This window comes from Aspergillus campestris (genome assembly GCF_002847485.1).
Source record: "Aspergillus campestris IBT 28561 chromosome Unknown P168scaffold_1, whole genome shotgun sequence".
In the NCBI taxonomy this organism is placed as follows: Eukaryota; Fungi; Ascomycota; class Eurotiomycetes; order Eurotiales; family Aspergillaceae; genus Aspergillus; species Aspergillus campestris.
Window position 1 is genome coordinate 2,685,790 of NW_020194336.1, and position 21,424 is coordinate 2,707,213.

Sequence of the window (21,424 nt, forward strand, 5' to 3'; positions counted from 1 at the left end):
CATCAGTTCTACTTGCTCCATTATATGCTAGAAAATCGTTCAATTCCGTAGGTCTATCCAAGGCAAGGGCAATACTGCTAGGGAGGTATGTAGTATGCTCGAGTAAGTTAAGTACTAGGTAGGTAGATGCCGAAGCTTATAGTAGTAGGTATTGTCTGGTGTACAGGAACAAATTCAAACCCAGAACTCCGATTGACACGATCTTGAAAATGCAGGCTTATCATCGCCGCTTGAAGCTGATTCGAGCATCCATGTAAATATAAGTGTATTCCAGCGAAACCCTCCGACACAAAAGACTTCATACAGGAAAGGTAGAAGAGAGTGAGAAGAAGAAAGAAAAAATGGATAAATGGAGATCGCCAAGAAGAGAAAGTGAAGATGAATCGTAAAGTGTAGCACATAAGGGGAAGGGGGAAAGAAAACTATAACCACACAAGTCGAAAGGAACATGTGCCAGGGGTAAGTGAACACCGTTGCAAATGCTCAAGAATCAGCCAAGCGCTCATCCATTCGTACGTCCAAAGTACACGGGGCAGAAGAAAGGTATCAGCGGGGGATATAGAATAGTAAATAAAATCGTACATCGAGGGTCGCATTTATCTCGAGAACACCTTGACAATGCCATCACCGCCCCCGCTGACGACCCAGCGGCCGTCGCGGCTCCACACGGCGCTGGTGATCCCTTCGCCCCGCATCGGTCGGTGGCTGGTCATCTCTTGGGAGCAGTTCCGCTTCTCCAGGTCCCAGAACCGCAGGCTCGCGTCGTGGCCAGCGGAAACCAGTTCCCGTCCGTCAGGGGACAGCGAGAGGGAGGCAATGGGGGCCGTGTGGGCCAACATGGCATAGGTACATTGGCCTGGGCAAACGTTAGCATATCGTCTTCCATAATGTCGGGGCATATCACTTATACTTACCACTGTTGGCATCGAACAGGCGGATGTGCTTGTCCTCGTATCCGCTGATGATCACACCCTCCACGCCACTCGACCCAGTCGCGCCGTGTACCACTTCTTCCTCGGCCATTTGCCGGGCGGGGTCGAGGTTAGCGGACCCGTCGAATCCGATCGTACTGGTCACAACACTGTTGACCCCAGTCGATGGCGTACCGTCGTATGTCTCCAAGCTGGCCATGCCCACGATCTCCTCTCCGGTTCGCGTGTCGTAGACAAGGATGGAAGCATCAGTGTAAGAAACCACAAAGTTGATTCCCGCAAGAGACAGCGGGCTAATGCATGTCGGGGACGGGGACTCGGTCCGGACGATCTTGCGGACTAGGGAGTAGTGGAACGGCGTAGTTGTGGCTATGCTCGGCTGCGGGGATGACGGGAAGTTCGATCCCGAAGAGATCGAATTCGCACGTCGACTTCCCCCAGCTCGTCGCGAACCTGCCTGGGGTGAAGATAGCTGGGGCGGCGCACTAACCGCCCATATTAAGATATGCCCATCCGCACCACCAGATGCGAGCAGAATTCGATCTGGTCCACCGTAATGGCTACAGTCATCGCCAAATATGGACCCTGCCGTGCCAGGCAGAACGCAGAGCCCCCAAACCGCATCAGTGTGGCCGTCCAACGTGGCCTTTGGATCAACCCTCCCACGTTCCCACACGCGGACACTAGCGTCTTGTCCACCAGAGAACACCCATCCGTCGCCGGTCGCACGACCTCCGTTGGAGAAATTCTGCTGCGGAGAGCACGCCGCTAAGGCAGTTACGGCCCCGGTGTGTCCGCGATGGGTGAAGTAGCTCGTGATGTCCAAGTTGTTATCGGAGTTAGGCCCGTGAGGGCCAAAGTTCCCGAACGTAGCGGGGATAGTCCAGCGCTTGATCGTCCCGTCATCGCTACACGTACAGATTTCAGGCTCCGAAGGGCTACCGCCACCGGTGAAAATCACCGCCCGCACGACGTCGAGATGTCCTCTGAGAACAAAGCGCACATTAAAATGCGAGTTTTGCTTCGCATCCTCGCCGGCCATGTCCGTAGCACCCTCGCTCTTGCGCCTCGCCCCGGAGCTCTTCCGACGATGGGAAAGGGCCGCAGATCGCTGCGGGGACTTGGGGAAATTGGCGTTCGGGAAAGCATCCACATCCGGGCGATGAGGCGGCATTGGCTCTGTCGGAGGCTCCTGTTCCGGCTCGTCAAAGTTCCAACCATCGGTGTCGTCCGACTGATCCTCCGTCGGTTGAGTCGTCATGTCGCCCTTCCCACCAGGTGCTGCATGGCCTTCAAACATCTGGGATTCTTCAGCTGCACCGCCGTCTGGCGGACCAGTTTCTATTGAGTGTCTCCTATTCTCAACGGACGCGGCCGGGGGTTGCGCCTCCAGCGGTCTGCGCTCCAGGCCGTCCCTGGGAGCGGGATGGATACCGAACCGGTTCATGGAACGATTCATAGCCTGATTCTCGCCATAGGGAGGCGCCATAGGCTGGTGGTTCTGCAAAGCCACCTCGCGGGCCATCATATGGTTGGCCTGCTGCTGCTGTTGTTTCTGTCGCTGCTGTTGAATGTATGCTTCCTCCAAGCTCTGCTGGGGCAGCTGCTGGCCCCCGTAAACATGGTTGGAAAGGTCTTGGTCGCTGAGATCAAGGGGCGGCTGCGACGAGGGAATAACGTGGTATGTGATTTCCTGGGAGGCCTTGGACAGGTAGAGACGCGACTTGTCTCGTTCTGATTCTTGTCGGAAATCGGGATGGTTTTCTGCGCTGGCATCGTTGTCGCCGACATCGATTGGGAATTTCGGGCGTTGCGCTATAGGGGGAACGAAAAGGGGATCAGTAAAGCACGACGGCGACCGTGACCGACACACCAAGAAAACATACATTTGATGGCGTTTAAGCTCTCGCGGGCGATCTCCTTAGCATCCCGAGTGTCCTCAACCTTCTCATTATTACTCAATTTCTTCACCTTCTCACGCTCCTTTTTCAATGCGGCCTCGAGCAAGCGCACGTGCTTCCCTAGCGACTCATTTAACCGTTTGCCCGTCCGCACATCGCCCTCCAAGCGCCCAATGCGAGATTTCATCTCCGCGCGCTCGATCTCCCACGCATTGCGGTCTCGCTCATGTCGATGCCATTCTGTCTGCAAAAAGCGCATCACACCTACATCGAATCGCGACACCGGTCAGTCTGAGAAGTCCGAGGGGGGATGGTACTTTAGCCGAGAACCCACCTTGCAATGTGTACTCCGTTCCATGAGGTTGTCCACCGTTAGGCGACCCATCACCACCAGGTCCGGCGAATCCTCCACCCCCAGCCATGGGTGAAGGGGATTGCCACGCCATGCGAAATCACCACGGGAGGAGGTTGGGGTGGGAAAGCGTCCGACCGACGGGGTAATGGTGAAGAAGACCGCACCTCCGTCTGGCGGAGTTCAGACGGTCCTAAGATCCGGGCGTAAAACAGAACAATGCAGTAAAACTGTACACACTGAGGCTATATCGATCCACAAAGTTCGGAGACTTAAAGTTAGAGCCGTCCGTTTCGAGTCTCACGGCGGGCAACACCGGCGGAAACGAGGATCCCGACCGTGTCAGCGCTAGCGGAACAAGTAAACAACAACGGATGTCGATGAGGTGGCCGATAAGACCGGAAAGTAATGAAGAGAGACAAGGCGACAAAATTCGAGGTCAACAAGGGATATGCGGACAGAAGAAAAGGAGATCGTCCCGGTAGGTGCAGGCGGGAGGGCTGGGGGGGGAAGCAGACGGTGAGCAAGTCGATGGCGCGTTGAAGCGAAGTTTGGTTCGTTGTGGTTCGCTCAGGCTGGGGTTCAAAGTTCGGAGATGACTCGACCGAGATTGGCTGCTCTAGGCGCCCACGCGGGCTTAGCCGCTCTAGGCGCCCTTGTCAGGGGATGGCCATACCGTGTCCTCAGGTAGGGATGCTGTCTACGAACTGTCAATCGCTGGACTCTGTTCTTCTCATTCTTGAAATCTAGGGCTTTAATCTATTCTGTTGTTCAGGTCGAACGGGGCTTGCCTTAGCTGCTTTTTGCTGTGGGCTGGACCCTGCAAGCTTAACGTGCCCCATGCTACTAACGTTTGTGACCTGTAAAGAGATTGACAGGGACAATACGGGCGTCATCCTCCTTATATCAGCACGGATGTCTTATATATGAAGAATCTCTATGGTAGTATATAGGTTGATAGGTATTTTGTGCTTCGTCCACATTCAATTCCGCCATCTTTCTCATAGGAGACGCGGGTATTCCCTGTATCAAGAGGTCAAAGTATACAACCAGCACTTTGAATTTCTAGAACACCGTTTGGCTTATTTGTAGCAAATGACGGGTTCCAGGGAGGTGGCTAGTATAGTAGTCCGCGTCAATCTCTGTTGTATACGAAGTACTCCCTCCCGGTCTCGTTGACAATTGGACTGGGCCGGGTGAGTGGAGTATGCCTAAACGCCCATATTGCACGGGTGAAGAAGGTCACGCCAAGCAATACCGATAATGGCAGAGGATACTGAAGAACTCCAAATATCTGGATACCCGCGACCCATTGATCCCATGCCTGGTGATCTGTCTGGGGGAGTTGGCTCAGCTCGCCATCCAAGGATTTTGTTCTGCGATCATTCAACTCGTCAGTGTGAATGAAGGCCTACCCGCTTGCTACCAGTAATTTTGCGTGGAAGCAAGCAAATGTGCGAACACTGAACAGCGTTCAGAATGCGCTGGCCGATCAGCAGGCCAGACAACTCGTTTTCTCACGAGATTTCAAGTGTAAGCTGACTCTAACACCGGCTGGTCAAGTCTCTCTCGCATCGGATACCTCATCATACAACTCATCATCATCCCGGTCTTGGCCGTACAAAACTTCACAGACGCCCCCCACAGGGATATCCATCACGGCATCGGTCCCCTCATTCCATATCTCTGGCCAATTGACCTTCCGATTCTGGGGTCCCATGATCTGATATGAGGTTGCACCAGGCCGCATTTGCGCGGCGCCACCAGGTCGCCTTCTGGCTTTACCGTCGATCACTGCCACGTTGGCCACCTCATCCACGATGTTCTCAATGCTATTCATCGGGAGAGTCAAGTAGCCCGTATTGTACGACGCCAAGGCGACATAAATGTAGATAATGGACATCACCAGCCAAGAGGGGAATGCCAATGACCACCAACGGTTGGGGTAATAGTATATGCCAAGCTGATGGAGAAAGGGGGACGGAAGAAAGGACCAGAGAATATAGATCACTAAAGATGTCAGCATCACCGAAGAGCCCGCCCTTTCTACAGAATCCAACTTACGGAAGGCCAGCGAAGAGCCCAGGTAGAGAACAAAGCCATAGTATTCGTAGGTAGGCACTTTCGGGCTCGCCCGCGGAACAGTTGTCGCACGCCGGGCTGACTTGGCAACGGCAGCTTCAGTATCATTGGGTGTTTCCACATCGGAACTATCAGGGGTGGTGGGGCGAGAAGTAGTGGTCGAAAACGGAGGCCTGAGGAGCGAGGTCAAAGATGGTGATGGAGGTAGCGGCGTTGGCGGTCGATTATAGAATGGTGGCGCGAAGGCATTCGGACCGTGGAGAGAGCTCGAGGATTGTCGAAATGGATGGTGCATACCGATGCCATCGTCCGGAGACAGCTCCTCCGAATCCGTGGACGCATCGGAAAACGACTGGTTGTCCAGGGAGTAGTGAGACTGGAAATCCACATCGTCGTCTTCAACTTCCACATCCGCATGGTTTGGAGATGTGAGTCCCTGTTCGTCCTCCTCTGCGTAGATGCTCTCATAGGTATTATGGGACGTTGCTGCGAGGTCATCAGGAGAGAGGGGTGGAAACGGTTGCTTTGATTCGACTGGTGAAATGACGGGGGCTCCATCAGCAGAACCGGATGAGCATTGTTTCTCTCCCTCCATTGCTGTGCCCCTGTCAGAAGGCGACATCTCTGAGAAGCAAGAACCCGAGCAAGGAAAAGGTCAACAAAGGTCAACAGCTAACTACTTCGTAGATGCGGACGAATACACCGCGGATTATGGGGCAACGGATACTGCTACTCCCCACCGCCTCTGGTCTACTTCGGGTAAAGATCAACCGGTTCGATCTATGAGATTGGTCCTCATCCTCATCCTCATCACTACTCTGTACCCCGTATGGGTTAAAGGTCTCTCATTGTCACCTGAGATGCTTTCAAAAAAAAACTTCTATGATGTCAATGGATTACATAGAAGAACTTTCACCCCCTACAGGCATATCCTAATGTAACCCAGTGACATGGCACTGATTACATATATTTGCAGACTCCAGGACAATAGCCTCGCAGGTTGACTACTCCTTGGTACACGTCACCGTGGTCAGCTATTAAATTATGATTATCATGACCGAAACCAGAGCTCTAATTGATCACTAAATTAATAAGAATTTCAAGCTACCTAGATCACAGATGAGGTCATATTGATGTCGGCAGAGATCCAGTCACCCTGGGCACAGATACCATTGATTGCTCATATCACCGCTAACAAGCTAATCATTTAACACTAAATTGTCCCTAGATCTTGAACCGTCAAAATAACACGCCTCGTGATAAATGAATACTAGAAGCAACGCTCAAGGGAACGCGCAGTAAAACGACACTTCAACATTTTCCCCAGTACACCTTGCTTTGTGAAACTTAGCGGAAGTCTGATATCACATCCCCGCGCTATTGATTATGCAATGACTTGATGACGATTGGGAATGTCTCATGCACAGAGACAATGCTAGTGTTTCTCGGATGGGTTATGCTTTTGCCCAGTAAAAAGACCCCCAAGAGAAAAAATAAAAAAATAAAATAAAAAAAAAAAGGCCGGGAGGTTGAGGTTCTGTGACTACAACTATTTCAGAAGGATGGTAATAGAATCCATTCCGTGATTGCCAACATGTTTGCCGCAAGGGGACCTGCCCACTGCCGTGTTGATTCTTGCGCAGTAAGGGTGGACGCAATTGAATCCTTCTCTAATAGCGCCAGCCATCCCCTTTGGCTCTTGAAAGAATCGCTTCCAGATTGTCCAGGTCTGAACATGTCAACGAGGAATATTGAGGACACCCGTGGCGATGGTATCAAAATCATTTGGTTCAAAGGTTGGGCCCTCTCTGTTCACATATAGTATACGAAGTACAATTAAGGACTGGCCTCGTGGTTGTCTGTCAGCCAAATACACGAGCCATGCGATGTTAATCCGAAGAGACCTACCCCCCTTGCATGGTTTGCTGTTTTTCTCATTTGGAAGTCGTGAGGACGTGTTGAACACCGAGTAACTCCCGCTCGTTCGCTACTGGGGCTGTTTGCGATCGCGCTAGGCAGCCCCATTTGTCCATCGAAAAAGAAACATGCGATGACTTCCGATACTCTTTGCGTTCCACGTCCGTTAATCACACTCCTACTTTGGAGTACGACCCTCCTATTCACATTGCTAGCCCTTGCAATAAGTTATATTTGGGCGTGGCGACCAATCATCCTCCTGAGGATGTCGGAATGTCAACCCCAGCAATGATCGGCCTATCCCCAATATGGTAACAGAGTAGATGATCCCCAGGCGGACGGGGCACTAGTGACTGCTAACCGCGACGGCGTCCTCTCCCAGCCGATCTACATGCATATTCCACCTCGATGGACGGCCCTTTGTGATCTCTCGGTCCTTTCGATCTCTTTCCATGGTTCCAAATCTGGCCCCATGGCTCCGCCCTCCCCTGATCAACATACGGTGCGGTGCCGACGACCGCATTCTGTGTGAACCTATCTATGGCAAGGATCATGTCAATCCAATCAGCATGCCCCTGAGAGAAAATCCATCGCGATAGGATCGCGCATGCATTCCAATGGTTTGGTCCGGCCAGCCCGCTAATGGCATTGGATCCACCGTCACACTGCGCTAATTCTATGCGCCAGCCAGCCGTCACTATGTGCATTGTGCAATCGTACGTAAAAGTACCACTGACAGGTCCAACAAGTCTGGGATTCAGCTGCCATGGAGTCCTAGCCTTAGTAGTGGGACGGCCCGCTCGCTGAATATTTTTTTGACAGGGAATCTGCCCCGAGACCAGCTCCTGAATACTCACAACCCCGAATGTGTGGTATAACCTGCACTGTCTGCTTTCGTCCCAACAGTCCATGGCCACGAGTAGGTAACCATGGCTGACTTCCGCTGGTTCGATGTCCTTGTGAAGCGGCAGGACCTTTTGGTAGGTCGAATCAAACAATATCTCGACCCCACAATCTCGTTTTCTGACACGCCTTGGCAGGATCCAAACAATGACCCCAATGTCGGCTCTGCGCAGGGGAATGCCTCGACCAAGACCTCAGAGACCATGGAGAACTTCGGTGTCGAGGGGTCGACGTCACTTTCCGCGCTTATCACAACTCTCCTCCCTGCGCTGGTGATCGCGGTGTTTTGGTTTGGCCTGTTTTTGATCTGCCGACGAACCCAGCAACGGTGGTACGCTCCTAGGACTCATCTACCGTGCTGGCACGAACAGTATGTACCCATCTAGAGCCCACGGTTTTCGGAGATTTACTCATCAGCTTGATAGTGAGCGGAGCCCTGAACTACCGTCAGGATTCCTCAACTGGTTTGGGAGTTTTCTCAAGATCTCGGATGATTACGTGCTTCACTCTTCGTCCATGGATGGATATCTATTCCTTCGGTTTATAAGAGTGCTCAGTTCCACTTGCTTCACCGGGTGTCTCATAACATGGCCGATTCTGCTTCCTATCCATGCCACTGGCGGCGCAGGGAACACGCAGCTTGACATGCTGAGCTTTAGCAACGTGAAAGATCCCACGAGATATTATGCACACGCTGTCGTGGCCATTATATTTTTCAGTATGTGTCCCTTAGCTTCCATCTCAGCACCACTAACATCGACAGCATTCGTCTTTTATGTGGTAACTCGGGAGAGCATATTCTACGCCAATTTGCGACAGGCGTATCTCAATTCTCCCGCCTACATTCATCGCATATCATCTCGAACGGTGCTATTCATGTCCGTCCCAGAAGATTACAAGAACGAGAAAAAGTTACGCCAGGTATTCGGCGAATCGATTCGACGGATTTGGATTACTTCCGACTGCAAGGAGCTACAGAAACAAGTCTCCAGGCAGGAAACTTTGGCATACCGGTTGGAGAGCGCTGAGACCAAGCTGATTCGAGCTGCGAACTCCGCACGTCGAAAGGTCTTGAAGAAAGGAAGCCTCACCAACGAGGCACGTCATGACTGCGAGGCAGGCCGGGACTTTTCCGTGTATCACCATATCAAACGACCGACGCACCGGCCTAAGATGTTTGGGAAAAAAGTTGACACTATCCGTTGGCTGCGAGAGCAACTCCGCGAGGTCACTGAAGAGGTGAACCACCTGCAGCAAAAGCATAAAGATGGCGAGGTGAAATATTTGTCGGCCGTGTTCATTGAATTTGAAACGCAAAACGATGCCCAGGTCGCTTTGCAGACCCTATCACACCACCAGCCTATGCACATGACTCCGCGATACATTGGCATCTCCCCCCAGGAGGTGGTGTGGTCGGCGCTGAATCTAAGCTGGTGGCAACGCGTCGTGCGCAAATTCGCGGTCAAAGGCGGCATCGCGGCCCTGATAGTATTCTGGTCCGTACCGGCGGCTGCGGTTGGCTTGATATCTAATATTACCTATCTCACCAAAACCCTGCCTTTTCTCGGCTTTATCGACAAGCTCCCCGATGAAATCAAGGGTGTGATATCAGGGCTGCTACCATCAGGTGCTCTGGTTCTCCTGATGTCTCTAGTCCCAATTATTTGCCGATGTATGTACACATGTATATCCTTGCATGTCAGACTAGCTAACCCTACCAGTCTGCGCCCGCTGTGCTGGCGTACCGTCCAATTCTCACGTTGAGCTCTTCACGCAGAGCGCGCACTTTTGCTTCCAAGTGGTACAAGTGTTTTTAGTGACCACTTTAACGTCCGCGGCATCGGCGGCCACTCAGCAGATTATCAAGGATCCGCTATCAGCAAAGGACCTCCTCGCAGAGAACCTGCCAAAGGCGACTAACTTTTACATCGCATACTTCCTCCTGCAGGGTCTGACCATGAGTTCCATGGCAGTTGTCCAGGTAGCAGGGGTGCTGGTGTTCAAGTTCATGGCTACATTCTTCGACCGGTCCCCTCGACAATTGTACCAGCGGTGGTCGGCGCTCGGCGGCATCAGCTGGGGAAATATCTTCCCTGTCTTTACCAACATGGGAGTTATCGGTATGTCGACGCTTTCATTCTGTACCGCTGGGGAGGAAAATAAAAAGAAAAAGAAGGAAAAGCTAACATCAACAGCCCTAACATACTCCTGCATCGCACCTCTAATCCTCGGCTTCGCCTTCATCGGCCTCTACCTCGTATACCAGGCCTACCGCTATAACCTACTCTTCGTCTACGACCTCCGCATCGACACCAAGGGCCTCGTCTACCCGCGCGCCCTCCAACACCTCCTAACAGGGATCTACCTAGCCAACATCTGCATGATCGGGCTCTTCGCCATCAAAAGCGCCATCGGCCCACTCATAATAATGGTCCTCTTCACAATCGTCACGACCCTAGCCCACATGTCCCTCAACGACGCCCTCCAACCCCTCAACACGTTCCTCCCGCGCACGCTCGCCACCGAAGAAGCGACCCAAAAAACCAAACAAGACTCCTTCCGCACAGACACCGACGCCAGCACCAGTCCCACCTCCACCTCCACCACCCACCCCCACATCAAACAAGTGCGCAGCCGCTGGGCCGCCGCCTGGAAGTGGTTCCACCCCAACCTGTACCGCGACTACGCGGCGCTGCGGCGGAAAGTGCGGCGCGAGCACGTCGAGATTAAGTGCTCCGAGGAGGAGCGCTTCAACGCCTACTACGAGCCTTGCGTCAAGGCGCGTCTGCCGACGCTGTGGATTCCGCGAGATAAGTGGGGGTTTAGTGCGCAGGAGGTGATGGAGACGCCGAGTGAGATTGCTATCACGGATGAGAGGGCGCATCTTGATGAGCGGAATAGGATCGTTTGGGATAAGTATGATCCGCATTTGCCGTTGTGGGAGTTGAAGATTTTATATTGATTTCTTTATTATCTCGGTTGTTTTATTTGGGTATGCTGTTTATGGGGCATGGGCGTTTTTTTCTTATTTTATTCATTTGTTTATGTTGGGAAGGAACAGATAGCCGTGCTATACAATGATTTGCACGGGACGGGACATGCGGTTATATGACAAGACAAAGACAGAATGGACGACTACTAGTAGTTATCAATGAAGACTTATAATGTGACATACATACCGAACATCCCCAACTATCAACCACCCAGCTAAGCAGAATCAAACCGTCAAAGTAAAGTTAACAGAGTTCGCCCCTCCCTCCACCCTGGGAAAAAACTCAAACGTAAACACAGTGTCCTGCTTAGCAGCGACCACCGCGTCAATAGCATCCGCGGTGAGGATAACATTCGTCGCATCCCAATTCCAATGGTTGCTGTATGTCTGTTGCACCCGCCCCATTTCCAGTATTAGTGAGTATTCTTCCTTGGATAGGCGTGGATCATATATGCAAGGTAAAAAAAGTATTTATATTTCTGATGGAGAAGAAGGAGAAATGGGAAGAAACATACCGCTCGTGCCTGCTGCAACGGCCCCAAATACTCCGTCCAATCATCAACAAGGTAAGTCCCATCCTTCGTAAGTGCCTTAACAGCAGCTGGCTTAGCAAGACCCTTCCACGTAACAGGGATAGGGAGGTCCGAGCCCGCGACGGCGGAAGCGGCCGCTGATTCCTTCTTCAAGACGGGTTTATCCCACTGGACGAGCTGGATGCGGGAGGGGGCGCCGGCGGAGAAGGATAGGGAGAGAGTCGCGCGGACGCCGGGGGCGGTAGTTGCGGAGAAGAATCTGGAGAGGAAGGATGCTGGGAAGGTGAGTTTTGAGTCCGTGAGGGTGTAGTCTGTGTTTGGTTTGAGGGCTGTGCCGTTGGAGAGCTTGATAGTCTGGAGGGCGTTGCCGTTGAGGATGAAGGGGAGGCTTTGCGAGGTGACTTTCGCGCCGGATTGGTGGAAGATGTAGGCTGAGGACTGCTGGGTTGTAGTGGCGGCGTCTTGCGTGCTATCAGGGAGGCTGTTGGAGACGCCAGTGTCGGGGTTATTGAGGATGGAGATAGAGACGGGGTCGCGCCAGACGCCGGATTTGCGGTCGAGGTGGTCAAGCCCGTTGTCCCAGAGGATGTAGGAGACGTTGTGCGCCGCTGCGGTGCGGGCGAGGTGGTCCGAGTATTTCCAGCGGGCGGCGGGCTCGGTGTTTGTTGGGGAGGCGTCGAATTCGCCGAGGACGAGCGGGATTTTGGTGAAGTTGTTGCGGAGGAGCTTGAAGTCTGTTGTTACGGCGTCTTTGTCGGCGTCGGAGCCCCAGATTGTTTTGCCCCTGTTTGGATATCTGTTAGGGATGGGGTGGGGGTATAGATGGGGTTAAGGCTCACCATGCGCTGAAGATAAAGTCGTCTAGAGCTTGATTAGTATGATGGTGGTTAGATGGACTTGGGAATAGACTCACAAGGACTATAGTAGTGGAACTGAATCGCGAAAGGATTCGAGTACCCCGTCGGAGCCTCAAACCACTGCGAAGTCTTGACGCTGTCCTCACCACCCCCAACAAGCGTCACCACGCGCTGAGCATTGAACCCACCGGCATCGTTAATCGCCTTCAAGAAGATATCATTCAGCTTATTGATCTCAGCAGCGTCCTTCTCATCATTGCAAGGGGGTTCATTGATAGGCTCAAAGGCAACCAGGTTAGACGTGCAGCCCAGCTTCGTGCCAATCTGGTACCACAGACGGTAGAATCGTTCCTCGATCACGGTCATATTGGCTCCTTCTGCGGTGACGTCGGCCCATTTCCACGAGTCTGTTCATGTCAGTCTCTGCATTTGATATCCCATCGCTTTGGAGGGGTTCCCACCGTGGTGCACGTTGACGATTGTGTAGAGATCGCGCGAGGTGATCATGTCCACGACATCGGCGACGCGCTGGATCCATGCTTCGTCGACTGTCCAGTCGGGGGATTCGCCCGAGAAGTGATCCGCCCAGGTGACTATTCCCTTAAGTTAGTTATGGCCAGATACGAAGAGACCATTGTACGACGGACCTGGAAGACGAATGCTCTTAAATCCCGCCGATTTGGCCTGGTCGAAAGTGGCGGCCTCGACAGCAGGGTTGTTCCACGAGCCTTCGTCAGGGACCGCGTCAAGAGTGTTCCCTACGTTCCACCCTGGGTGAAGGTTGGCTACATAGTCCGCAGCCGAAATGTCCTCGAATGACCCGGGGCATTCAAGAGCGGCCCAGGTGCCTTTGAGGAAGACGGACAGGGGGAGAAGAAGCGAAGGCCGCATGTTAACGAGAATTCAGACGGCAGTTGGGTGAAGCAAGACCGGCGTGATCTAGGATTATCATCGCGATCCAGGTGAAGGTGACGGACGGGACTATATCTGATTAAGTGCTACATAGCTAATAAGTCCACAGACTCAAGAATACACGGAGCTGTCTCCGAGTAAACGCCATTATTGTGTGGTTATTCCATCGCGTCAATCAATCGGCCCTTGCGAACTCGTTAACGAGGTGCGAAATTTCCGGTAAATCACACCATGGTGGCGCTCATCTTATACCCCACAGAAATACGCCGCTGCAATCAATCCGCGGCAACAATCAACAAATATAGGAGCATTCCCAGGGAAGGACAAGAGGTGGAGGAATACACTCCACAGCTTAACCCTATTCAACCGGCGGACCGGCGGGCCGAGACGTAACATCCATGCGATCTCCAGATTAAGGATGATTTCGGAAAATATGAGTCTGCAGAATGATATATTAGAGCACTCCTCAGTGGAGAAAGCTATGAACCGGAACCTGAAGAAGTCTTATCGGCATAAGGACCAACTAGGGCCATGTCTAGGGAATTTCCCGCCAATGAAATCAATCAGTACTGACTAGGACTGGACTGCCGAGGTCTAGAGCGAGCCATTCTGCAGCACTGAGACGGAAAGTGTTTCGGCCAGTTCCTGATGCTCTCGTCGATCGTTCATAGGAAACATTTGCTGGTCATCGAAATGCACCACTGAACAATCTGAGCAATGTAATATCTTCAAAAGCTCGATCGGCACTGCGTTAGAGTTCTGTGATAAAAGGCCTGTAATAATCAAAAGGTATATTATTGCATTAAATCAATGATAGCCGATGCCGTTGCTCAATACCAAGTAGCATGATGTGTATCTGGCCGCAAAAAAAGGCAGAACATAAAAAGGCAGAACATAAAAAGGCAGAACATAAAAAGGCAGAACATAAATTCCCTAAGTGTTCCCCTGAACAAAAAACAGGAGAAGATGAAAAAAAAAAAAAAAAAGGCAAATGCGAGAATCCCAAAACCACAAATCCAATAAGGATAAGGCGTACTAGAGGCGCTGTTGCTATTGGTATCTATGTAGAATACATTGCATCATAAATATCGTCCGTCATAAAGTTAGCTGACGTGTGGGCGAGCTGTAAAAAGCCTTCTCACGCCAGATGGCTTGATAGCTGCATTTACATAACCACGCAGTCTTTGTTCCGATCCCGTGGTCGATCAGGTAGCCCTGCGCCGACGGCACCGCTGGCCGGTCGCCGCCCATACTGGTTCCTGGTATACGGAGTGTATGAAGGGATTTCGGGCACTAGATGAGGTGTTCGTTCTGGGGAGTATTCCGGACTCTTAGCCGCCTGTTCGTATGAGGGCGGAGGCCCGTCGTCTTCGGTGTTGCCCCGCTGAGGCTGGAAAAACTGGCGGGTGGAAGTGGGCCGACGACCTTGATCGGATGATTGGGATGTACCCCGGTTGGTCTGCGGCGTGGACGTGGAGGGTGCTCGGACACGGCTTCGATTGGCTGCCGTGCGCTCTTGCTCTTCTTCCTGGTACTGTAGCGAGAGTGCATAGGCAAAGTCCGCATCCGCCTGTTCTTGAGCGGTCAACGGGGCCCCGTCTTTCCGTGGGGGCGGGGCTTTGAGAGCAGTGCTGGATGTTCGTGGGCCGGACGGGTCGGACGCCCCAGGAGAGGAATAAGATTGAGAATGGTCCACGGAGCGGAAATCGCCCGAGTAGAACTCCGAGACGGCTCCATTTACATCGACCAGGGACTCCCACACGATCTCTGCGTGATTGGAGTACCCAGCATCGGTGATCAGGGTGAAAAGCCGGTTATAACGAGGGTCCTTGTAAAGAGTCGCGAAATGGTCATTGCGGAACAAGATTGAAAATGACCCGGGGGCCAATTTCTTGGCCAGATGATCTAGGCCGAAATCGCTCAACTGAGTCGCGTTCTCGATATCTGTAAACTTCTCGATGGTTTGGATATCTTTGAGAACCTGTTCATCTTCTGGAGAGAGCGACTCCCCGCGGGTAACACGGTCTTCAAGCTCATGCTTGCGGAAGGGAAGCAGCTGTATATCTTCGTGGTACTGGCCTAGGCGAGCCAATGCATAATCAGCTTCGCTTCTGGGGGCCGCAACCCAGCCGTGCACCAATGGCACGCCGAAGGTACCATAGAGCTGAATATCATCGGTGGCCTCGAAAGACCCAAGGGCTTCCCTCCATGTCTAAAACGGAATCAATACAGCTAATTTGAGAAAAGGAGAATGATATCATACCAATGTGAGCCGGGGATTGACGTTCATGCCGGAGTGCAACATAGTTAGAAATCGGCTCAGAGCCTCAATATCCGGAAACTCGTCCTCAGGACTCAGACGTGTCGTCAATTCGTCAAATAAGGCTTCGATCAACAAACCGAGCGATATCTGCTCTTTGGTCTGCAAGGCCCGTACGATGGGTGGCGGATCGTTTTCGCTGGCTCGTAGAACCATTGTATTAACGAGGGCCAACAACGGACAGGGACCATTCTTGTTCTGAATCAAAATGGGGGATTCGCGCATCTTCCCCGTGCTATCCTTCCAGTTGATATGTCTGATAGCATAGGTCTCCGACCGTTGCTCTCTCTGGCGCTTCTCTTCGGCCTCGGAAAGAGGGGGTAGTATTCTGGGCTGAAAGACGGCAGCGCCGCTGGGTCCCGTGACCGAGCGATCCGGCAGAGACGGGGCTTTTCCGTGGTCCTTGTGGATTTCCTGTTGCTTGTCCAACTCGTAGCTCGGCGGAGGCACCTCAGCAGGACTAGGCTCTGACCGCAAGGATTGATCGAATTCGACGAGGACGTGAGACGAGCCCGTAGCTGGTGTTGAAGGGGTCGCAGGGGTGTTGCTTCCATCGCACGGCGACAACTTCCCCGACGGCGGTGTCATGTACGCGGACACCTGGCCGTCGTATGACATGGGTCGAAGCGGATCGGAAGCAGACATGGGCAAAGCTATATATTGATCGTTGTTGACTTGATCAACTGGAGGTTGGCTTTGCCCCGGATGCTGATGCTGGGCAGTCGCGTTCGATGTCTCGGTCGCTGACTGATTTTCCGAATTACTTTCGTCAACAAGCGATATGCGTGCAGTCATGGGAATATAGCCTTCATCTACTTTTGGTCAGCCAACATTTTTTTAACAGAGGATGCGTCTTTGAACTCACCCTGACCTAGTCGTCCGCTTGCGCCATCCTGGGATATGAATGACGATCCCGCATCAGACGTTCGGTTATCCGAATGGTTTGGCTGACCTTTCAAGAACGGATTGTTGGACTGCAACTGCACCGGTGGCTGACCGACATACTCCCCGTCGGGAGCATGGGCAGAGGCTTGTTGATCGTCTGCTTTCCGCTGGTTCCCCGCGACGAGGATCGAGGGAACACGGCCCTGGCCTCCCCGCTCGTCCACGGGTCCTTCGTTATGTGTATTGTTTTCCATATTGAAACGCGGTGTCGAATCCACCGACTGGGGACGACTCTGGCCTGGCCGTTCCACGAGCTCGTCCATCCACGGAACTGGGATGTCGCCGGGGAAATTCCGAATCGGAGACTTCTGAGCCTGTTCCAACGGCATCAAATTGAAGGCCGGTGACGTACGGAGATCAGGGGAGTAGACCGATTGTAAAGACGGCACGCGGTGGGGGTGCGGAGAGCTCTGAGCTCGCCTGGGGCGGGTCAAACGCTTCGGGGGAGACGACGACGCGGGTTTTACGGTCGGAGCGGTCTTGGGGGCCAACAAGCGAGGATCTGAGCGTAAGTCCGCAGGGGCGTTTCCTTGACCGAGAAGTGACAGATGTGGAGGAGCTCGCTTGCGCAACACCATGAAGGCGAATAAGGCTAGCTCTTATAGCGAACGTAGGACAGCAGGCGCACTCGCCGACGTGCAAGGCTGGAGCAACGTGTGGACCCCCGTTCGTGAATATAAATACCGCTAGCGAATCCTAACCGGGCAACCAAGGACAATAAAACCCAAAGACCCCGTGCACGAATGGAGTATGGATGGTTGAGGCGAAGTTGTAAACCACCGGATCGTAAACGAGACTAGGCAGTGGCTTAGAGAGGCGACACCGGCGGACCAGGCTGGGACGGGGGAGTGACGGTTGTTGCAGTCAGCCTGGAGCAGATTAAAGAGGCTGAGGGTACCAGTAGTTAAGATGTAGAATTGGCTAGTCATAAGAATAGAGCTGGCGCGGGATGATAGCCATGCTTTTCGTTCCTATAACCAACCTTGGTCTGGATTGACAGAAGCAACTAGCTTCAGTGACGACGGTGGTGGTTCGACCTGTTCATATAAGAGGGATCCACAGCGATCAGAGGTGTTGCCTATCACATCGATCAAGATTCCACCGCGTCACTGTTGGTTATGGAGTGATGTACCCAGTAGCTTCAACGATGCTGAATGGCGGAGATGCAGCCAAGTGGGTCAACTTCTCCAAATGACGGTCTCGCAGTAGTCACTGAGTACTCCCTGTAGCAGTCGGTAACTATACCGTGTACAGTACGGTAATCATACACGTTGGCCGGATAATACAATGTTCCGGGCGGTGAGTATAATTACATAATCACTATCTCGACTCCGCATGGCCCGTGCGTTATCGCAAAGAGAAAAAAATTAGGACGGATGATCCAGTTTGGCACGATTGAAGGTGTGATTGACTTGGTTGGAAACTGCCATTGTTGGTCTGAGTCTAGAGGGTAGAGCTGTTTGAAGTTACAGGCATTGCCACAGACTCAATCCTCTGAGCGCGATGCATTCCTACGTGCGCCCCAATCAATATGTCGCCTTCCGACTGCCGTCGGATGCGACCAAGATCTTGAAGGTGGTGCCTGACACGTATGACCGATATCCCTTACTACCATATTCGTGGTCTCGGAGATGAGCGTATGCTAATATAAAATAGAATGATCTTCCTCGGCAAATATGGCACCTTCCCCGCCAACCAGATCATCGGGCGACCATTCTACCTCACCTTCGAAGTCTTCGACGACGCCAGCGAAAACAACGGCCACAACCTGCGCCTGATCACCGCAGCCGAACTACACGCAGAGACGCTGATCGCAGACGGCGAAGGCGACGGCGACGAGCCCGACGTGAACGGAGAGAGCCTCCCGATGCGCACAAACCGCGAGATCGTGGACGACGGGTCGGCGCAGAAGCTGACCCTGGAGGAGATTGAGGCGCTGAAGAAGGAGTCGACGGGGTCCGGGCGCGAGATCATCGCGAAGATCCTCGAGTCGCACTCGGCGCTCGACCAGAAGACGGCGTTCTCGCTCGCCAAATACACCCTGCGCAAGCGGAAGAAGTACATGAAGCGGTTTACGGTCGTGCCGATGGACGTCAGCCTTTTGACGAACTATATGCTGCAGGAAAAGGACGCCGCGCGCATCATGGAGCTGCGGGACGAGCTGATCGGGCTGCTGGGGTGCTGGGCGAATGTGCACCACGCGGGGAACTCGCCACTCGACGGCGCAGTCGCGTCGAAGCCCCGCGGTCGCTATCTCGTGGTTGACGAAACGGGCGGGCTGGTCGTGGCGGCGATGGCGGAACGGATGGGGATCCTGTACCCGCACGATGGCGAGGACGACCGGGAACAACAGGGGTCAGACGACGTCCCATCCACAGAAGGTGCCCAAGGGGAGCAGCAGCCGGCCTCGCGGCATCCGCGCCACACGCACATGTCGGCCCCCGACAACTCGATCTTCCTCCTGCACGCCAACAAACAACCCAACATGTCGCTCCTCAAATACTTCGGCTACGACCAAGACAACCCAAGCGAGACGCACCCGCTCTACTCGCACCTGAAGCCCGTCTCCTGGCTCCAGCTGCTCGAACCGCAAGAAGATACCATCTACGCGCAAGAACCCGAGCTCCTCACCAGTGACGAAATCGCCGCCCTCAAATCCAGCAAACGCAGCACATACTACCGGAAGCGTGCACGCTGGGAGCGCACCCAAGCGGTGGTGAACGAAGCCCGCGCAGGCGGCTTCGACGGACTCGTCGTCGCAACCCTAATGAAACCCATCAGCGTCCTGCGAAATACCGTCCCGCTACTGTCCGGATCGGCCCCAGTCGCCGTCTACTCGCCCGTCATCGAGCCCCTCACCGAAGTGATGGATTCGTACTCGACCGCGCGCAAGACCGCCTACATCACAAAACGCAACCAACTCGGCCAGCGGCGGCAAGAGCAAGAGAAGACGACGGGCGCCGCCGGGATCGATTCCCAGGACCCGTTTTACCCCGAGCTGGCCGAGGAGTTCTACGTTAACCCGACGCTTCTGCTGGCGCCTACGCTTGAGACTTCCCGCGTGCGCTCCTGGCAGGTCCTTCCGGGCCGGACACACCCGATGATGTCTGGGCGCGGTGGTGCCGAGGGGTACATATTCCACGCCAGCCGAGTGCTACCGACGCAGCAGACTATCCAGGCTGCGGGGAACCCCAGTCGCAAGAGGCGGAGGATGGACACTGGCGCGACGACGGCGGATAGTAGCACTGGGGCGGACGTTGAAATGAATTCGTGATCCTCCCCCTTTTTTTTTAATCGAATGTACGAAACGCAACCACACCGATACGGGTTCGAGCACGCTTCGACGACTGCCTTTCCAGAACCCCGTCATGCCAGATCTCCATGCGGCTGTACATTTACGCCCGTGACGAGTATCTGTGTTCTATACGACGGAGCTAGGCATGAACAGGGCGAATCGGTCCGTCACTGGAGACTCACTTGTCGGCCCCCGCCGCATCAGCTTAGCTGCCATAGCACAGGGAGGAAAGGAAAAGTTCATGTACGAATATTATAACAGCTTAAGACGCATCATAGAGAATTCAAGAAACACAGAAATGACCATTGGGTTTCTCATACGCTCAATTGTGACCAAATAAAAAGCGGTATCCATCTATCCAGTCCCTCCTAGCCTAGAAGCTCTTTCCCATGAATTTTCTCTTCGCGAAGCTTAACCACCACTGCGTATCCATTTGTTAGTTGATGTCCGTTGGCTACTATAAGCGAGGACCACTCACCTTGGACGGGCCAGCGCCACCGGGGTATAGCCTCGCATGTAGCCGGATAGCGATCTCCTGTCGCACCTGGGAGATGTACCTAGTCACAGCATTAGCCAGTCAAATATAAAACGCCGCGGAATAACAAGCGTAGACATACTGGCGGAGCATCTCCGCATCCTGGCGGTCACGGGCGGGCTCAAAGGCCTGGTTGAGGGGGAACGACACGTCACCGGGGATAGCGAAGTGATCGAGGGCGACGTTGTTCAGGGCCTATCGGATATAAGTATAGAAGACATGCATTCCAACAGGGAAGGACGGACCTTGCTCGCCTCGAGCGAGGACATGTTCGAGCGGACCTTGCCCAAGCATTCTGTGATGAAGAGAGTGCCGTAGATCAGCATGCGGTCGGCGGGCCCGTTGATCTCAAAGTTGCGGAACAGGACATTGGCGCGGAAGAGCGACAGGATTTCATCGACGCAGTCGTAGGATTCGCTGTCTGTGGGCACGTCGAGGTCGGAGACGTTGGGCGGCAGAGGGGGGAGTGTGTATGCGGGGCCGCGAGTGCGGGTGCGGAGGGGGAGGACGGGGAAGTTGCCTGGACGAGGTGCGGGATTAGTTGAGAAAGAAACGATTCCAGCTGTAGACGAGGTCGCAGCAAGATCTATCAATTGCTATGCGCAGAGACTGGGGTAAACAGACCGATTAAGCCGACATCCCGGTCTTCGAGGAAGATGGAGTGGTACGCCTAGATCGGGGGGTTAGATAGGAGGAGGATCCACCACGAGCTTTGGGAAGTAGGGGATGGTTGACATACGGGCATAGTGATTTATATGGGGAGTTGCGATCAACCACACCCGAACAAAACAAGGTCGGACGATGTATAAAGGAGACGGTGAGCGGAGATAGAATGATTCCAAGATCACTGGAGAGAGTTGAGGGGCGGAGGTCGGAGGCGGTGCTTGCCAGAGTGGGCAGTATTCATGTCATCACCCATAATGACCGTCTCTCCTGGCGGTCTGTCGG

The 21,424-nt window shown here is 53.5% G+C and overlaps 7 protein-coding genes across 7 annotated transcripts; 2 read left to right on the plus strand and 5 right to left on the minus strand.

Annotated features, from left to right (window-relative positions):
• Positions 1-106: 106 nt before the first annotated feature.
• Positions 107-3,682, minus strand: P168DRAFT_301298 (cell differentiation and development protein Fsr1). The gene is made up of 4 exons (XM_024838507.1): positions 3,168-3,682; positions 2,819-3,097; positions 915-2,747; positions 107-856 (listed from the first exon to the last, which is right to left on the minus strand). The coding sequence occupies exons 1-4, from the start codon at positions 3,277-3,279 to the stop codon at positions 597-599; spliced, it is 2,484 nt and encodes an 827-aa protein (XP_024697230.1). The 5' UTR covers positions 3,280-3,682; the 3' UTR covers positions 107-596.
• A 1,061-nt stretch (positions 3,683-4,743) lies between these two features.
• P168DRAFT_314706 (uncharacterized protein) lies at positions 4,744-5,862 on the minus strand (the record flags this gene model as incomplete). Its single annotated transcript, XM_024839819.1, has 2 exons — positions 4,744-5,195; positions 5,250-5,862. 2 exons carry the CDS (start codon positions 5,860-5,862, stop codon positions 4,744-4,746), a joined length of 1,065 nt encoding a protein of 354 aa, XP_024697231.1.
• A 2,251-nt stretch (positions 5,863-8,113) lies between these two features.
• On the plus strand, positions 8,114-11,049 carry P168DRAFT_314707 (putative DUF221 domain protein; the record flags this gene model as incomplete). The annotated part of the gene is made up of 6 exons (XM_024839820.1): positions 8,114-8,164; positions 8,225-8,457; positions 8,513-8,805; positions 8,851-9,759; positions 9,809-10,207; positions 10,283-11,049. The coding sequence occupies 6 exons, from the start codon at positions 8,114-8,116 to the stop codon at positions 11,047-11,049; spliced, it is 2,652 nt and encodes an 883-aa protein (XP_024697232.1).
• Positions 11,050-11,304: 255 nt separating this feature from the next.
• On the minus strand, positions 11,305-13,360 carry P168DRAFT_263029 (putative extracellular endoglucanase; the record flags this gene model as incomplete). Its single annotated transcript, XM_024834776.1, has 6 exons — positions 11,305-11,466; positions 11,595-12,396; positions 12,452-12,473; positions 12,526-12,876; positions 12,931-13,062; positions 13,117-13,360. The coding sequence occupies 6 exons, from the start codon at positions 13,358-13,360 to the stop codon at positions 11,305-11,307; spliced, it is 1,713 nt and encodes a 570-aa protein (XP_024697233.1).
• Positions 13,361-14,258: 898 nt separating this feature from the next.
• Positions 14,259-17,684, minus strand: P168DRAFT_286738 (MINDY family deubiquitinase). The gene is made up of 3 exons (XM_024836411.1): positions 16,567-17,684; positions 15,645-16,513; positions 14,259-15,593 (listed from the first exon to the last, which is right to left on the minus strand). The coding sequence occupies exons 1-3, from the start codon at positions 17,222-17,224 to the stop codon at positions 14,547-14,549; spliced, it is 2,574 nt and encodes an 857-aa protein (XP_024697234.1). The 5' UTR covers positions 17,225-17,684; the 3' UTR covers positions 14,259-14,546.
• Positions 17,685-18,149: 465 nt separating this feature from the next.
• Positions 18,150-19,920, plus strand: trm6 (tRNA 1-methyladenosine methyltransferase subunit GCD10; the record flags this gene model as incomplete). The annotated part of the gene is made up of 2 exons (XM_024839209.1): positions 18,150-18,235; positions 18,303-19,920. 2 exons carry the CDS (start codon positions 18,150-18,152, stop codon positions 19,918-19,920), a joined length of 1,704 nt encoding a protein of 567 aa, XP_024697235.1.
• Positions 19,921-20,195: 275 nt separating this feature from the next.
• Positions 20,196-21,353, minus strand: P168DRAFT_301304 (actin-related protein 2/3 complex subunit 3). The gene is made up of 6 exons (XM_024838508.1): positions 21,216-21,353; positions 21,101-21,146; positions 20,722-20,996; positions 20,559-20,671; positions 20,420-20,498; positions 20,196-20,362 (listed from the first exon to the last, which is right to left on the minus strand). Exons 1-6 carry the CDS (start codon positions 21,219-21,221, stop codon positions 20,315-20,317), a joined length of 567 nt encoding a protein of 188 aa, XP_024697236.1. The 5' UTR covers positions 21,222-21,353; the 3' UTR covers positions 20,196-20,314.
• Between the last annotated feature and the right edge of the window lie 71 nt (positions 21,354-21,424).

Excerpts from the sequence above, each read along its gene's own strand:
- P168DRAFT_286738 (XM_024836411.1), bottom strand. The coding sequence starts at position 17,224 with ATGGTGTTGCGCAAGCGAGCTCCTCCACATCTGTCACTTCTCGGTCAA. Across the intron at positions 16,514-16,566 it reads AAGCGGACGACTAGGTCAGG|ATGAAGGCTATATTCCCATG; the intron begins GTGAGTTCAAAG and ends GACCAAAAGTAG. Across the intron at positions 15,594-15,644 it reads TCAATCCCCGGCTCACATTG|ACATGGAGGGAAGCCCTTGG; the intron begins GTATGATATCAT and ends ATTCCGTTTTAG.
- P168DRAFT_301298 (XM_024838507.1), bottom strand. The coding sequence starts at position 3,279 with ATGGCGTGGCAATCCCCTTCACCCATGGCTGGGGGTGGAGGATTCGCC. Across the intron at positions 2,748-2,818 it reads GAGCTTAAACGCCATCAAAT|CGCAACGCCCGAAATTCCCA; the intron begins GTATGTTTTCTT and ends TTCCCCCTATAG. Across the intron at positions 857-914 it reads CCTGTTCGATGCCAACAGTG|GCCAATGTACCTATGCCATG; the intron begins GTAAGTATAAGT and ends ACGTTTGCCCAG.
- P168DRAFT_301304 (XM_024838508.1), bottom strand. Across the intron at positions 20,499-20,558 it reads GATGCGGAGATGCTCCGCCA|GTACATCTCCCAGGTGCGAC; the intron begins GTATGTCTACGC and ends TGCTGTGACTAG. Across the intron at positions 20,363-20,419 it reads GTGGCGCTGGCCCGTCCAAG|TGGTGGTTAAGCTTCGCGAA; the intron begins GTGAGTGGTCCT and ends ATGGATACGCAG.